The 17,143-nt window shown below is 45.6% G+C and overlaps 1 protein-coding gene across 5 annotated transcripts in view; it reads right to left on the bottom strand.

Moving 5' to 3' along the window:
• EXOC6B (exocyst complex component 6B) overlaps positions 1 to 17,143 on the bottom strand; it is a 262,345-nt gene that overhangs the window by 190,986 nt on the left and 54,216 nt on the right. For all 5 annotated transcript variants that reach the window (XM_018561201.1, XM_018561202.1, XM_018561200.1 and 2 more), the window contains exons 4-6: positions 16,438 to 16,528; positions 15,189 to 15,234; positions 5,490 to 5,694 (exon numbers count right to left, since the gene is read on the bottom strand). In XM_018561201.1, coding sequence (XP_018416703.1) covers positions 5,490 to 5,694; positions 15,189 to 15,234; positions 16,438 to 16,528 — 342 coding nt within the window. The remainder of the gene's footprint in view (positions 1 to 5,489; positions 5,695 to 15,188; positions 15,235 to 16,437; positions 16,529 to 17,143) is intronic.

Here is a 17,143-nt window from a genome sequence, read left to right as displayed (position 1 = left end):
TAAGGAGCATTCTTCTCACTGACTACCAATGTAAGGAGCATTTTTCCCACTGACCACCAATGTAAGAAGCATTCTTCCCACTGACAACCAATGTAAGGAGCATTTTTCCCACTGACCACCAATGTACAGAGCATTCCTCCCACTGACAACCAATGTGAGGGGCATTTTTCCCACTGACCATCAATGTAAATGGCATTCTTCCCACTGACCACCAATGTGAGGGGCATTCTTCCTATTGACCACCAATATGAGGGCCATTCTTCCTACTGACCACCAATGTGAGGGCCATTCTTCTCACTGACTACCAAAGTAAGGAGCATTCTTCCCATTGACTACCAAAGTAAGGAGCATTCTTCCCACTGAACACCAATGCGAGGGGCATTCTTCCCACTGACCACTAATGTGAGAGCCATTCTTCCTACTGACCACCAATATAAGGAGCATTCTTCCCACTGACCACCAATATAAGGAGCATTCTTCCCACTGACCACCAATGTAAGGAGCATTCTTCCCACTGACCACCAATATAAGGAGCATTCTTCCCACTGACCACCAATGTAAGGAGCATTCTTCCCACTGACCACCAATGTAAGGAGCATTCTTCCCACTGACCACCAATGTAAGGAGCATTCTTCCCACTGACCACCAATAAAAGGAGCATTCTTCCTTCTGACCACCAGTGTGAGGGACGTTTTTCCCAATGATCCCTTAGGAAAGGCTGGATTAGATTGTCTAGTGTTCTCACCCTCCTCACAGTGAAGACAAGCAAGCCTTACCATCAAGGTACACAAGGTCTTGTAGGGCCTGTGATAGCACTGCCCATGTCAAATAGGAAAGTATAGCACTGGAGATCTTCCTTAATGCTGAGAACAGAAGCAAAACTGTAATTAGACTTTTTAATATGTCCTTCTTTAATGGGTGTGTTGATCTGTTCACAAAATATGAAAAGGTGAATTAACTCACACCTTCCTCAACCACCCTCTCTCCTCAGTGCCCGCTTAACTTATCTGTAACAATGAACTTTGCCTGCCAACCATGCCCATTGTGTAATGGTCCCGGCGCTTGAAAACTTCACCTCACAGCCCTGGAGGCTGTATAGTACATAATGTTGGAGTGACCGCATTCACCAATAAGGATCTTCTAGGATGCCGTCCAGGAAGAAAGAAGGCTCAGAAGAGATTCTTATCACGTGACATGGTGTGCTGACCATTCACCACTCCTCATTGCAAACATTATCGTTATAGAGCCCCCGGGGTTGTGTAGTGAAGTTATACCGGCTGGCATAAGCAGGGGGCGAGGGTCATCATTACAGATGAGGGCAGCGGGGACTGGAAAGTGTGGCGAGTTAGTTCACCTTTCCATTTTTTTCTTTTTTAAAGGTGAACTCACCATTTAACAAGAGTTCTTTCCAGGGAATCTGTGCCCACCAGAACCATATTAATTCTGGTCCCCCCCTGCTGCATATGCTCACATCCCTTCATTACCACCCATCTCCCTCCTCCATCCACTCATTCGACCACAAGGAACAAGGTTTCTGCCCACCTCCATGTGACTGCGCTGGTTACCTAAACAGTGAATCACCAAGGACCAGTGTTGTGATGTTGAAGGAAGGGAGTGTTTCAAAAGCTTCCTTATACCCGGAAACACTGGATGTTTAACTTCAATCCTGGTAGTTCATAAGGTTGGGGAGCAAAGGCACGGCAAGCATGTACAGCTGTTGTAGCCACCAGGTCCGATTGAAATGACCGGCAACAATGAAAGCTGAGCCAGACAAACAGCCCAAAAAAAATTATTAATGTGAACTACCTCGGCATTTTAATTCAAAGAAGTCATTTTGGCCAAGATGCCCCGGCAACCATGACCCCTGAAATCTGAAACCATTTTTATTTCTAAATAAAGCCTTCAGCTTTGGCTGACATAGGGATCACATGACTGGCAACCACTGCGATTGGTTCCCAACCATGAGTTATAGGGTCACCAGTGTTATAGGGACTGAGGTAGTTTGTGAGATATAATGTCACAACAGGTCCTCTTCCAGGGCCTATTCACGCAACAGGCAATAACACATTATGTGCGTTGGTGCATTATGAACGTCATTGTAGCACTCCTCAACCACAGTGGGGTGTCTTGTACATTGCAGCACCCTTAAAATAAATTGCAAACAGACCTTATTTTCCATGTGCTGAGGTTCCCTGATGTCTATTAATTCTGAATGGGCACACACCAACGCACACAAACAAGCGCAGCAGCACACCGTGTTGTAGTATGAATGGGCCAAAGACGGAACGGACATGGAAGAGCCCACATTCACTCCAACCTCTAAACTTGCGGATGATCCCTGAAAACATCACACCTCAATGTAAGCCGTGTCTGATTACCAGATTATCTTACACCACCTCGTGTTCTCGATTACGGCCAAACTGCTCAGCCTCTAACGTGCATGACGCCCGTGTTGTATCTGGACAAGGAAAAGTTCTTCCTGGCCAAGAAAAGTATAAGAAAGCTGAGAAAATAAATAAATGATAAGACGGAGGACCTTGGGCTTTCCAGGAGATTGCTAGCTATTAAGCCCCGGCACTGACAGGTTATGTCACAAGGCAGCAGAAGCCAGCATTGGCGTCCAGCTGTGTAAGGCGAGTATAGGCTGCAGGTTTCAGCTCTCCAGAGGCCAACTTGATCCGATAATGATTCTGGGTTGTTCTTGGCGGCAACACCCGACCCTCAATCTGGTTCATTCATACGTTTGCCTGATACAAAGGCTTTTTTCATGGAGTTCCTTACCAAAGAAAAGTGTGCCAAGGACTACAAAAGGACCCACAAAACACATATGGGGATGTGACGGGTCAACCAGTTATAGGCAGAACAATTGCATGCAGACTTCAGTCAGTCAATACCAAGACAAAATGTTCTAAGTGTCAAAAATGTCAGAAATGTTCTAGCTATGAAGAAAACGAGAGGTGTGAGCCACAATGCATGCAAGTGGAGAAATTCAAGTAACTCTATTTGAAGTTCCGCTGTTGGGTTATTCAAGGCGTCGCAAAAAAGTTTTGTGTGACATTTATAAGTTCTAACACATTACGATGGGACAAACACTTTATAAGAAAAACCTTCAAAAGCAGGCGGAGTCTAGCAGTGAGTTTTCATAGAGCTTGAGCAAAATACACAATACAAGTGCTTCCTAAAATGTAGACTACTGGGTTTTACAGTTCCCTCAACGCTGAAAAGCATAACATTCAAGAATTGATGAGACTTGTAGGATATCAGGATTGTTATACCATTATCACAAACTAGATCTAGACGGGTCACCACATTTTAACCAGCCAACTGGGTGTGCTAAACTTCCCGGCAGGCAGTGTGTCAAAGTGGATCTGAGCTCTGTAAGCTGTGCCCACAAAAGCCAAGTAGAGGGCAAAGTCACCATGTCTCTGTTTGTGAAGCAGCCATCTTGATAGAGGAGCAGGGCTTTCCTTCCTCGTGTCAAAGCTGCCAGCCCCCCACCCTGCAATTTATTGGTGATATAATTACTAATGGAGGAATAATCAAAACGTAGTAGGGGAGCTGGAGGGAACACAGATCCAGAGACTGAATAAAGCAGATAGATCATTGTAGGCCAAATTAACTGGATTGCTTTCAAGAAAATAATGAGATCTCCTTGGTATAGTCAATGTCGGATCTCTGAAGATATAAAAGTGTACATGATCTGCAACAGAAGACATGGTATACTCAACTCTCCGGCAGACCATGCCTCTTACTATCTCTCTGTTCCAGTGCTGCAGCCACCACTAGCCTCTACGGCAGTGGTTCTCAACCTGTGGGTCGGGACCCCCTCGGGGGTCGAATGACGATTTGCCAGGGGTCACCTAGTGGCTCTCGCCCGCCGGGAGAGAGACACTTTCTCCCGGAATTTGCACCAGCTACTAGCTACTGCTGCCAATCAGTAGAGGGGGACCTGAAGTTCTCCATCAGGTCCCCTTCTGGTGGGTGCAATATGTATGTATTCAAGCAAAAAAAAATTTAAAACACACTTCTAGCTATGCATTCCATTTTCCCGGTCCGCAGCTGCAGAGATAGGGAAATGTCTCAGTGTCTGTGATTAGCACTGCACGCTGTCAGCTTCCTGGCGGGCTCGGCACGTGGAGCTGCGAACACGCCCGAGCCATTCCCTATCAGTGACAGTACTGCGGAGTATGTACCTCATACGTTATGTAGCCACACACTTTAAATCCAATTCTTCTAGTTCCAGCTGCAGAGCCCGCTGCTGTCTTTGCCTATAGCAGTGGTTCTCAACCTGTGGGTCGCTGTGCAAGGTGAGAGTCCTCCTCAGCTCTCTCCTAGCCCAGCAGTGTCAGTTCTCCCGCCACGCCTCCAGATGTCGCTGCAGCAACCGCGTCATCCCTAAATTTTACCTTTGGGGGTCACCACAACTTGGCAAATGTTACCAAGGGGTCCCGGCCCTAGAAAGGTTGAGAACCACTGCTCTACGGCATTCAACACTTCCAGGAGTATCTGTGTCCTTTGTCATGTGCTGGCATTCCTTCCTTCGACCCCTTCATCACTGGTCCTTTACAATCTACAGTACAGCTCTGTTGGTGCAACCTATACAAGAAGGAGGTCCAAGGAAGGGTCTGTTTGCTTGTGTGCCCGAAAACAATAAAGTTGCCAGTGTTTAAGCTTTCTTGGGTTGTGGCTGCCTTTTTTTTTCTTCCTACAGTCATGTGATTTGTGGGGTATAGGACAAGCCCCCACCAGCATTTACAACTTGGGTCTTGAAGAAAGTTACTCAATCTATGGCTTGCACAATATAATAAATGGTCACCAGCACTCAAAGTTCTCTTCAATACAAAATCCTTTTATTCATTTTAGCAGGTCATATCACCATGCGTGGCAACGTTTCAGAACCTGCACGATCCCTTCATCAGGCATAGAGAAGGGACCGTACCTTAAAGAAAGCTATTACTTTGCCTGATGAAGGGATTGGACAGGTTCCGAAAACGTTGCCATGCATGGTGATACGATCTGATAAAATTAATAAAAGGATTTCGTATTGAAGAAAACTTGGAGTGTTGGTGACCATTTATTCTGTTCTGTTAGTATTTGGTCTTTCCTCAGTCAGGAGTGCGTTGGGACTCCCTATTTGACGCAATCTAGGGCTTGGGAGCAGCGAACATTTTTGTCCAACACTCCCTCAAGTGTCAAACATCTAAGAGGCTTACGGAGACTGCAGCACTTGAAGCGGAGGTAGGAGACATGGGCCAGAGAGGTGAGTACATTGTGTCTTCTAATGCAGGGAGCAGACAGTTTTTCATCTAAGGAGACCCGAGAGTAAAGAGTACTAAAGAGTATTTAGTAGTATTTATGAGAGTCTCTTCAACTAGAGAGAAAAGACTGAGGCTTCATCTAAAACTGCACAGCATATTGAGAAATGCATACAGGACACAGGAAGTCCTAAGAGGCCCCCCCATGTGCTCAGAGACCAGTTTTCCCCTCACCTGCTTCATGGCGAACTCTCCAATCCTCTCGGAGTGCTTGCGGATGCTTTCCAGGAAGTCCTTCAGGTCTGACATGGACACCTCTTTGATCTCCTCGCGGAGTTTCGGGATGTTGTCCACCATGATGTGGCAGAAACGGTAGTGACTAACCTGAGGCAGGTAGGTGTGTTCCAGCTGTTCCAAAGTCTTCAGTGCAGGGTAATGTCTATGTAAGGAATACAAATCACATTAAAGAACACATCAATTACAATTCCAAAGCAGGAGAAGACCACAAAGTTTAAAATAAGATTTTCTTATTTTTTCAGCCACCTCTGTGTTCTACATAGTTGAAGAGCATCTAAACCCAAAAATAAAAATGTTCCACATAGCTGCTTACCAGTCTATAGATGTGGTGGCTGCATTTGTTTTATTTTTTCAGGATTTGTCTCCTTTTTGTCACCTAGTGATCCATCCATCAACATTTTTCCTGTCCTAGGACAGGACTACAGTACACCTTGTCCACTCCTCTTTATAACAAAAATGGGAAGAAAAATGGGAAGAAAAATGGTTTTTTTGTAGTCCACAGAGAGAACCAGGAACAATGTAATTGATAAGTCTGCAGCGCAAGTAGAGAGAACAGGAAGTAATCGGCTCAATGGATTTCTGGCAGGATTTTATTTTTTTACTCATCGAATGGATATAACAAAGAGCTTTCAATTGTATATTTAACAGACCAAGGGGGAGCAAACAATAGGAGTTCATTGTTTAGGTCTAAAGTGACTCTTCCTATTCCTCAGGATATGGTAATTTCTAGGGATGTTCAGATACCAGTGCCGATTTTCACACAAACTACCGGGGTTGCAGCGGCTGCAGCTGCGACTGGTGCTCCACCACTGTCCTAAAAATCAATAGGCTTTATTGTTGTAGAAAAACGGTCACATGACACTAAGCAAAAATATATCAGTACTTGTATCTGTGAGTACTTGGACAAGTATCAGTACTTGGTCTAGTCTTGGAGCTGGAACATTATCATTATTTGTACTTAGTCTGGTCTTGGAGCTGGAACATTATCAGTACTTGGTCTGGTCTTGGAGCTGGAACATTATCAGTACTTGTACCAAGTAGGATTCTTGGTATCTGGACATGCGTAGCAATTTCCACTTTTTGTAAACAGCATCTGAACGCTTTGTTTTATCCATAACCACTCTCCCTAGTCACTGATGTATGCAGAGAGCAGGGACACATGACTGTTACATAAAGTGCAGAGGAGACCAACGAGTATGGCTTCATCTTCTCTACGGTGTGCAAGAAACAAGATGGCGGCGCACCATGCTGGTCAAGGGACTGGGGCAGCTTTTCAGCCAATTATGAATCAGTTAGTTGTTGATAAGTTGACTAGTTCAATATGAGGGCAATTGCTATTAACTTTAACAAAAACAGGTTACTTAATATAACTATTACTGCTATATCAAAACAACATACTTGCTGTAAGCGTTGTGGTAGTGCGTGGCAATGCCACGGAAGATGCTGGCGACACAGACACCCAGGGCACTCAGCCAGAGGGGCTGAGAGGTTCCAGAATGAAAACAGCTGGTCTTTCAGTTTCTTCTGGGTTTTTCTGGATTGTAGCTGGTATCTGGATCTCTGAAGACTTCTTAGAGTTCTGGGTGGATGAAATCTCCAGTCCTGAGGTCAGGTGTTGGCAGTGATCAGGTGGCTGAGAGCAGCCTCACTAAGAGCCCAGACCAGAGGTCAAGGGAGGATTTGGTGTGGGCTGTGGGCTGGAGGCACACGAGGGCCAATCCAGGTTTTTGTGTGTGCTGGAGGCACTGAAGGGACAGCCTAGGAGGCTGGAGGATTTGGTGAGGCTGAGAGAGCCAGGCACACAAGGTGTGTGTGCGTGTGGTATCAAAAGTGGCTGAAAGCTGCTCAAAAAGGTACAGAGTATTCCTAAAGAGATTCTGTTGAGGAAAACAGTAAAGCCCTGGGACTGGGACACTGAACAGGACAACCTGAGAATGGTGAGTCTGTTTACCAAGCATACTGTATGATGTACTGCTGAAGAAAGCTGTATGTTGAACTTCCTCGGTTGTCTGCTTTTGAAGAAATAAAAGACCGTCCTTTTTCTGTTAAAACGGCTCCAAGACTGGTCCTTAAGTGCTCCCCATATGTGCTAAATTCCCCAAATATCACAGCGTGTACAAATCTACAACCACCTCACCAAAACTTGGTTCTGCACTTAGTTTTACTTAGTCATATACAAATATGTATACCATTTTCACAGTAGAGTATAAAAGTAAGCAATACATAGATATACAGCGGTCAAACATTGTTGGATATTACTTTAACATGTTGTAAATGTATGTTGGGATAGTTCTGTATATGGACTAGCTGTCAATATTGCCTGCAATAGCCTAAACTTTATGTACTGAAAACTCTCCACTGCTCCGGCGCACAAACTAACTCATTGTTTAAAGCCCACACGTTTGGTCTCTGGCATCAGTCAGCAAATAACCGGGCCATGTGTTGCATCACTGTGGTAAAGACCTCAGCCGAAAGGGCAGTGGATGTCACCACATCCGACAGAGCCAAAGAGGACTCTGAGGATGGAACAGACCACAAGAGAAGAGGACAACATGACTCCGGACTGCAGAGGTTGGCACCGTCAGAAAGAGCATTGCAAGCAGCCCCGGAGGACTTAGTAGAAAGAGAACTGGGGCATCCAGAACAGCGGGACTTTCCCTTCGGTTTCTAGAATCAGACATCTTCCAACTACATGATGGTAAGGCTATGAATAGGCTCAAGGTAGGAGACAAGGTCTTAGGTACTCAGAAAACTCGGACAGCTGGTAACAGGTGAGGTTTGGATGGCTGGAGGTGATCAAAGTGACTCAAGGTGGGTAGTAGGAATGGATCAAAGATTCAAGTTCCATGCGACTCTTGCAAGCAGAAGCTTCAGGTAGATGATTCCTCAATGCTTTCCATTTCTAGAATCAGACAACTGGCAACTGCGTGATAGTAAGCCTACTTATAGGCTCAAGGTAGGAGACAAGATCTCAGGTACTCACAAAACCCGGACAGCTGGTAACAGGTGGGGATTGGATGGCCAGAGGTGAACACAGTTACTCAAGGTGGGTAGTAGGAATGGATTAAAGATTAAAGTTCCACATGGCTCCTGCAAGAAGAAGCAGCAGGTAGATGCTCCTTCAATGCTTTCTATTTCTAGAATCAGACAACTTGCAACTGTGTGATGGCAAGGCTATGTATAAGCTGAAGGTAGGATGCAAGGTCTCAGGTACTCACAAAACTCGGACAGCTGGCAACAGGTTAAGACTGGATGGCTGGAGACCAAAGTGACTCAAGGTGGGTAGTAGGAACGGATTGAAGATTAAAGTCAATGATGTAGCTCCTGCGTCTCTGCCTGACCCCCAACTCACTATGTGAATCTGCAGAGACAGGCAATGGCAGCGCCTCTGGACCTGGAAAATGTTCCACAGGTAAATGTTACCAGAACGGAGTTTGGAAAGCGCCCTTTGTGGAACCCACTGCCCAAAGGTCACTTTTAGGCTATTCTCACAACATCCAGTCTAGTGTGCTCTGGATGCAATACTCCAACAGTCAGGCTGAGGAGGACCCTGCCAGATAACTGCAATAGAAGGGCAGAGCTCCAGCAGAGATGTAGTGAAGAATTATGATTGAAGGGAGAAAGATAGAAAAGAAATTTTCATTTTATTACTTCATTGCTGTGCTGTATGTGTATAGGCCAATGCCTTGGCTGGCGCTCATGCAGAAAGTTTCTTGGGCAAACTCACCGGCCCAAGTGGCTCCGTCGGCTAACGAAGGGGGGAGAAGTCCGGTGACGTCACGGACATGGACGTCACCGGACTCCTCCACCTTCCCTTCGTTAGCCGTCACGGATATCGACGTCACCGGACTCCTCCCCCCTTCCCTTCGTTAGCCGACACGTACATCGACGTCACCGGACTCCTCCCCCCTTCCCTGCGTTAGCCGATGGGAGTCACTTGGGGAAGGGGGAAGGAGTCCGGGGACGTCGATGTCCGTGACGTCACTGGATCGCCGACAGGACTCCCGGAAGCCGGCGGAGAGGCGAGTGTTTTCATTAGCGATCAAAATTATTTTAATCGATCAAAAAGTTTAACGATTAAATCGAGAAATTAATCTTTAATTTCCACAGCCCTAAAAATTTAAAAAAATCTAAGAATTTTTAACACAGAAGAGTGAAGAAAGACATCCCATCCTCCTAAGACACTAGATGTATGCTAGCAGCATGAGGGGTTATTCTGGGCTGGCCTACAGTTCTTTTTTGTTTGGCAATGTCCAAGCCTACTGTTGGCAGCAGTATAACCCAAACATTTAAAGCTTCCTGTGTCAAGGGGTTCAGTGACATCATTTTAATGTTTACCTTATTTTTGAAGTGCCCATCACATTACTTCATTACATACTGTACATGAATCTGTAGATTCTCCTTCCGGTGCCCAATGGTGTATCATGGCAATCATAAACAAAAAATGTGTTCGGGCTAGCTACATAGCGTAGACAGTCCAAGGGTTAACTAAAGATGGGGACTTGACCAAATGTAAAGTATTTCAAGAAAAAAAAATAAAAAAAAAAAAAAGACAGGCAACACCTTCTTAGCAATACATTAAAAACAGTGTAAACAACCTTTTTCTATACAGACATATGTCAAGATCACATCAAAAGCAATTTTTCAGTGAGGTTCCGGATAGGGAATGTTAACCCTATCTGTTTGACAACAGACACTTACTTTCCCAAACAGGAGGGATCCTAGGGCACTATGTCTATGACCTACAACATAGGCGATATAAAAACCGCAAAGGGTTAATATTCCCTATCCGGAACCCAATTGAAAAATTGCTTTTGATGTGATCGTGACATATGTGTGTATAGAAACAAGGTCTGAATATCCGATTTAACCATTTATGCATAACAGTCAGTACATGTTGTTTACACTGTTTTTAATGTATTCCTAAGAAGGTGTTGGCTGTCTTTTTTGTACGAAATTAAAATTATTTTTCTTGAAATACTTTAAATTTGGTCAAGTCCCCATCTTTAGTTAACCCTTGGACTGTCTACGCTATGTAGCTAGCCCGAACACATTTTTTGTTTATGCCTGCTGCTGGTTACCGATGTGGTAGACTGACCTTCTAAAAGGGGAATACCTAGAGCTTGATATCTCCAGGAGGAAAACAACCCTAATCGCTTGCTATGTATCATGGCAATCACTCATAGCTACTAAGCAGTAAGTGCCCAGACTGCATTGTTTTCAGTCAGTCACACCTGACTGGTAGACTGGGCATAAATGGACTGATGTCTCGCAGGAACAGTTGGGAAAACTGCCGTCTGTTTGCAGTGCTGTTTGCATGTGACCCATTGCAATGAAGTAATCCATCTGTGGTTAACCGCTCCCTAAGGCCTTGTACACACTTCTTTAACTTGTATAAGAGGACTGTGTACAGTAAGCTTTCACCAGGCATTCACAAAGCTTCTGGTTCTCACTTTAAACACGGCGCAAACAAACTTTGGCAGGCTTTCAACAAGTGTCAAGTATTGCTGAAGCTTGTAGAAAGTCTGCTGCCAACTGGTTTAAAGTGACGGTACTCCCACTAAGGTCTGTGTCGTCACTCCAAAAACGAAGCTGAAAGATGGTTAAACGATTTTAAGAAAGCTGAAAGGTTTTCAAATGTTTGAAGTACAGCCAGCTTTCACCCAAGCTGAAGCCGATGTGTACTAGGCTTTAGAGGGAAGGACAATCTAGATAGTATAGAGATGATTCCAACAAGCTCCAGAAGTCTTGTTTTCATGCTCAGTCGCTGCGTGTAAAGAATATGAGAATATTTAAAGGTCCACAGCTTCATTTCAAAGTGCATCTACAGCCAATTTTTTGTTTTTATTTTAAAGCTTTGGATTGAGTAGAAGATAGTTAGAGTACTGATGCGGTCAGCTTCCCATGCAAAGTGACAGTATCTCTGCAAAGGGCATTCCCCGATCCCCATATACTCACCTTACCTGTGATCCCCCAAAACTCCCAGCTAAGCCACAGTCAGTGAGAGTTACCAGAACTTCCATGTATGGAGAAGCAAGAGACAGTACCTGGGCCTGGCAGCCAACTGCTAGGTCCAAGAACTATCACATGACCAGGGAAGTGTCGCCCGGCATGTACAGAGAAGGACAGGGGCTGTGTACTGATCACACGCAGCACCTGTCCTTCCCGGGAGCTGCCCAATACGGCCGTGCACGCAGCACGGTGCTGTACGTGCCGGACGATTCTCATGTGAATGAGGCCTAAAGGGTGATAGACCGCAGAAGGATCCTATGGCTCCGCTGCCCTCAGTACCCTTAATGCAGTGAATGCAGTAAGGTAAAAAACGACCAGCCTTTAATATGTTATCATTTGTCTTTGCGCATATTAGAATAAAGGCCGCAGCAGGTTTCTGAGCTGTACTTTCTGAACCGCAGGTCCTGATCCCGTGCCAAGTGAGGCAAAGGGTTAATCTCTATAAATCAGACTTGACTTCGATTTCACATTTTTGTTTTTTTTTTACCTCCTCAAATACTTTAATTATTTGTTTTGGATGGAACGTTTTCTCTTTAGAAAGGGTCAGGAATAACATTTAGACTGTGTTTGCACGAGACTTGTCCTTCAAGAGGAAACGAGTTTATTTAAAGATCACGCAGCGGTCACGGCTTACAGCCGCCCCGGGGTAAGGAAAAAAAACAGAAGGTTTCAGATGATTGTGCGAGCCGCAAGCAGGGCTAGGAGCGGCAGCCATGTGTAAATAAGTCAGAGGGTGCTGAAAGAAGCCGTCCGAGCAGGGAATGAAAGGCTTTTGGCACGGGGCGCCCTTTACAGTAGCCTAAAACCTTTTGGTATGTAAATATCGCAGCGAGCGGCCTGACAGGGCAGATTAGGTGCGATCTGATTACACAGGTTTTAAACACTGACTTCGAAACCGCAAACTCCATTCAGGGGTTCCGCTGTGTGAACTTTATTGTTTGCTTTGGCAGGGCCCGTGTTTGTTGAAGGATTTTGCTGGATGGCGGGATTTCGACACAAAAGGAACCGGGCCTGAGGTTGGCAGCTTGAAGCACCGGTGTGCGCGCGGAGAGAGGCGAGAACGCTTGCGCTCGTCACTGGAGGTGCCCATAGAAAGCGTAGAAAGGAAGAGAATTCCTAAAACTCAGGAGAGGCGATGCCCACTCAATCCCAACCTGCCGAGATCTGCCCTCCGTTATCAGTGCACACGCAATATATTTGTACTGCGCCATGGCAGATGAAAGCATCTGGTCCTCTCAGCAAGAGTTTTTGCACAATTGGCAAATGTTTGTGCAATAGAAAGAGCCTCCGACGTCCATGTTATCGACATTTGGAAGTTGATAAATGGCTGAAGATCCCACACTGTGCTCCAAATTAAGAACATTGCCTGTAATTAATGGATGGTCTATGGCCATAAAGGATGCTATAAAAACAAGCTGTGCGCCAGAATTTAAAGCCCAAATATGAATTCCCCCCGCCCCCCCCCCCGACTGCTCCCTTGCACCCCTCTCTAACTGACCGCAGGCATTACAAAGAAAAAAAAAACCCTATCTAAATGCCCTTTTTACTCACCATAAGCCGTGGTCATGTGACGTTCCAGTCCCAAGTCTTCTCTCTTAAGTCGGGCAATATGGATGCACCTATACCGGTTTTTCAGTATCGAGTAACGAGTACCGATATGTTTCTTTCGCTACTCGCCGATACCAGTGCTTTCACTGGCATGGAGCCGGCTCCCCGGGCAATCAGGAAGCCAGGTGGCGGTTAATGACATGCTTCATGTTGTTTGGCCGGCTTCCAAGCCAATCAGCATGGAGCCGGCTTCCCGGCCAATCAGGAAGCCAGGCGGCAAGTAATGACCCACCTCCCGGCTTCCTGATTGGCCAGGAAGCCGGCTTTCCAGCCAATCAGCATCGAGCCAGCTTCCCAGCCAACCAGCAAGGAGCTGGTGCAACCAGCCTCTCTCCCCCTCCACTGCAGCGGTCTAAGGTCCCCGAGTCATCACATTCTATACGCAGTGTATAGGACGTGAGGACGCAGAGGGACATACCACCAGGAAGTTTGGATCACAGCGATTCCCTGAGTGCCACCAACACAGAGACAAAGAAAATAAAATGTGCGAAAAATCTGCCAGAAAGTCGAACCCTTCCCCACTGTAAATTGAATAGAAAGATATGACTGCAGCTCCACTTTAGGCGGAAGGCCAGCAATAAAGACGCAATGAATATGAAGCTGTGTGTGTTGAGGGAGACAAAAGCTGACTGGCTGTAAAGAAAAGTTGAATACTCAATCCACAAAATTGTCAGCTCAACAGTGACTGCAGCCAATCAGCTTCACTCACTGTTTGGGCATTCTGACAATGGATGGTGCCGGCTGTCAGAGGAGAATAGCCCGGCAAGAGGGGGCTCCTCCCTTCATCATGTTTAGTGCGGATGGAGGAATCTGTGCAATTTCTATCTGTTAGAAATGTATTCGTGTATGGGCAACTTAAGGAATTCAATCTTAAAAATACATTCAAGCCCCCCAACTATTAACAAAAATGTCTCTTATTTGTGTATCACTCGGCTGTAGATCCTCCAATCATCTCTGAATTGGTGCTGACACTGTCCTTCCTTCTGGAGGGGGGCTACTTCTGTTCCCCATGGTCCCCGGGTGTGTTGTAAAGTAGTCACCGCTGCAAGCTCACCCCCCTGATGGACTACAATCTCAATATAAACTAGTAAACTAAACATGAGTTTGTAGTACATCAGGGGAGCGAGCTTGGAGCGGTGGCTACATTACAACACACACAGGGACCATGGGGAACACAAGTAGCCCCCCTCCAGAAGGAGGACAGTGTCAGCACCAATTCAGAGATGATTTGAAGGTCTACAGCCGAGTGATACACAAATAAGATGCACCAATACCGTTTTTTTGGAATCAAGTAAAAGTACCGATATTCTTTTTTTAGGTACTCGACGAAACCGAGTAGCGGTGCCGTGTGCCCAGATTATCAGGAAGTCGGGCGGCGGATCATGACATGTCGCCCAGCTTCCTGATGAGGTGCCATCCGGCTTCCTGATTGGTAAGGAAGCCAGGCTGCCTAGCAACAAGTGAAGCCGGCTTCCTAGCTAATCAGGAAGCTGGGTGCCACATCATGACCCACCTCCCTGATTGGCTAGGAAGCTGGCTTCACCTGTTGCTAGGCATCATGGCTTCCAGACCAATCAGAAAGCCGGGATGCGAGTCATGACCAGCTCCCTGATTGGTTAGGAAGCCAGGATGCCTAGCAACAAGTGAAGTTGGCTTCCTGGCCAATCAGGAAGCTGGGAGGCGGGTCATAACCCAGCGCCCGGCTTCCTGATTGGAAAGGAAGCCGGCTCCATGCTCCCTCGGCACTTGCGGTCAGAGGGAGATGTCCCTCTGACCGGAAGTTCCGGTATCGGAGGTAAGTATCAGAGCATTTGGGCAAGTACATGTACTCACCCAAATATTCAGTATCGGCGTATCCCTAATAAATGATACATTTTTGTTAATAGTTAAGGTACTTGAATGTATTTTTAAGATTTATTTCCGGAGATTAGTGTCACTTTAAGGTCTACAAGGTCATAAAGAGAGTGACCCGAATACAGGGCACGATTATGTCCCTGGAGAACACCATGCACTTACCTTTTAGTCTTCATCTGCACCTGTAACTTGCTATACATTTCCAAAACTGAAAGTAAAGAAATACAAAAAGTTACAAAAGAACAAAAAACACACAAACACTGCAAAAAAAAACACACAATTCTCAACATCCAAACCAGCAAAAAAAATCCCTCTACAAAGCCTGTAACATGGAGCCAATCAACAGACTGGCTCCATTTACACAGACGCATACAATGTCAACAGGGACTCTCTCTCTGACAAATCTGTATGCGGGGGATTCATAAATGGACCTCAGGATTCTTCTGTGTCTTGGTGCACCTGTATGCAAGGACAATGAGCTTTGCGGTTCTAAAAGCTGAACTCTGGAATTGCCCCCCTCCTGTAATAAAGACCGGTCACTGCTGTTCTCTCCGCTTGTGCAGGGTGACTGGTCTCGTCTCCGCCCCCTCCTGTAATAAAGACCCCTCACTGCTGCTCTCTCTTCTTGTGCAGGGTGACTGGTCTCGTCTTCGCCCCTCCTGTCGTTTCCTGTAGTGGGTGGGGCCTGCTGGGTCCCTCCCACAGCTCTGCTCTCTGCACAAGCTATATAAAGCACAGTGATGATGTCACTTCTATTTTATCAGGTAATATCTTGGCTTCTAAAGGCATGTGGAGGACACAGGTTGTGGCTATTAAAAGATATAATTAAATGAAAGTTTTGTACTCGGAGTTCAGCTTCAAGCACATTTGTGATAAAACAAGGGTCAAGGAAGGGTGCAGGGCAATTTCTGACCACTAGAGGGAGAGCTATATGAAAGGAACTTGTGTTGCACTACTATTCAGCTGCATTGTCTTATACACAGGCCAAGCCGTCCAGCAAAGGTGACAGGACAGACTATAACTGAACAGTTGCAGCAACAGTGACTTTTTTTTTATGTTTAGAAAAGGGTTTGTGTGGACGGATGATTCGTTCCGACGTTTGAATCGCACATAAGACCCATTTGCTTCAATAGTGTAGTATGGATGATGGTTCAGTGGCTGATTGATCTGCATTCCACTGTGTTGTGTATTACATTTAATTTGGAAGCAGCCTGGCCCATTGAGATGCAGCCCCTCCTTTGTCACGGCAGAGAGCCGTGACTGGATTGAGAGGTGAGCGAACGCCGGTATGTGTTCGCTCACCTCCCGATCTCATTGTCTCATTGTCACAGGTCGGCTAGAACTATGAGGTGAGTGAAAAGCACTCACCTCATAGTTCTCCTTTAATAAAAAGGACTCCCTGAGCACCTACCAGGTAGACATAGGTTGAGCGTGTCCACTGTGGCAGCGATGTTCCTCTGCTGAACCCGACACTGCTGAAGATCTTTCATTGTGGACAATAACTAGAGGAAAAGAATGAAAGAATATATATTATAGAGGACAGGTCAATGTCACCAGTACTATATACATTATACTGGAATTTAAATGTAAATTCCACATTGTGGGTAAATGTCATCAAGCTCTGTATACACCGATCAGCCATAACATTCTGACCACTGAGAAGTCAAGGGAATAACATTGATTATCTGGCTACAATGGCACCTGGAAGTGGGGGGTTTATTACAGTTGCACCTGGAACATTTTGTCCCTGAAGTTACATAGTTACATAGTATTTTAGGTTGAGTAAGACATTAGTCCATCAAGTCCAACCTATTAGGATGTCGTTTTTAGGAGTACTTGTACCCCTGTATATTACTAAACAAGTTGATGTTTTGGAAGCAGAAAAAATGGGCAAGTGAAAGGATTTGAGCAACTTTGAAAAGAGCCAGATAGACACATACTTTACTTTGACATGCACCACCTAACTAAACATTGTTGACCATGTACCCCTTCATGGAAATGGTATTCCCCTATGACAATGGCTTCTTTCAGCCGGATAATGCGCCCTGACACACTGCTAAAATGGTTCAAGAATTGTTTGAGGAACACAACAATGAATCTGAGGTATTGACTTGGCC

The sequence above is a fragment of the Nanorana parkeri genome, unplaced genomic scaffold (genome assembly GCF_000935625.1).
Source record: "Nanorana parkeri isolate BGI_ZX_2015 unplaced genomic scaffold, ASM93562v1 scaffold507, whole genome shotgun sequence".
NCBI lineage: Eukaryota > Metazoa > Chordata > Amphibia > Anura > Dicroglossidae > Nanorana > Nanorana parkeri.
The sequence above is the reverse complement of the archived record's forward strand: the minus strand, read 5'-3'. Positions and strand labels throughout refer to the sequence as shown.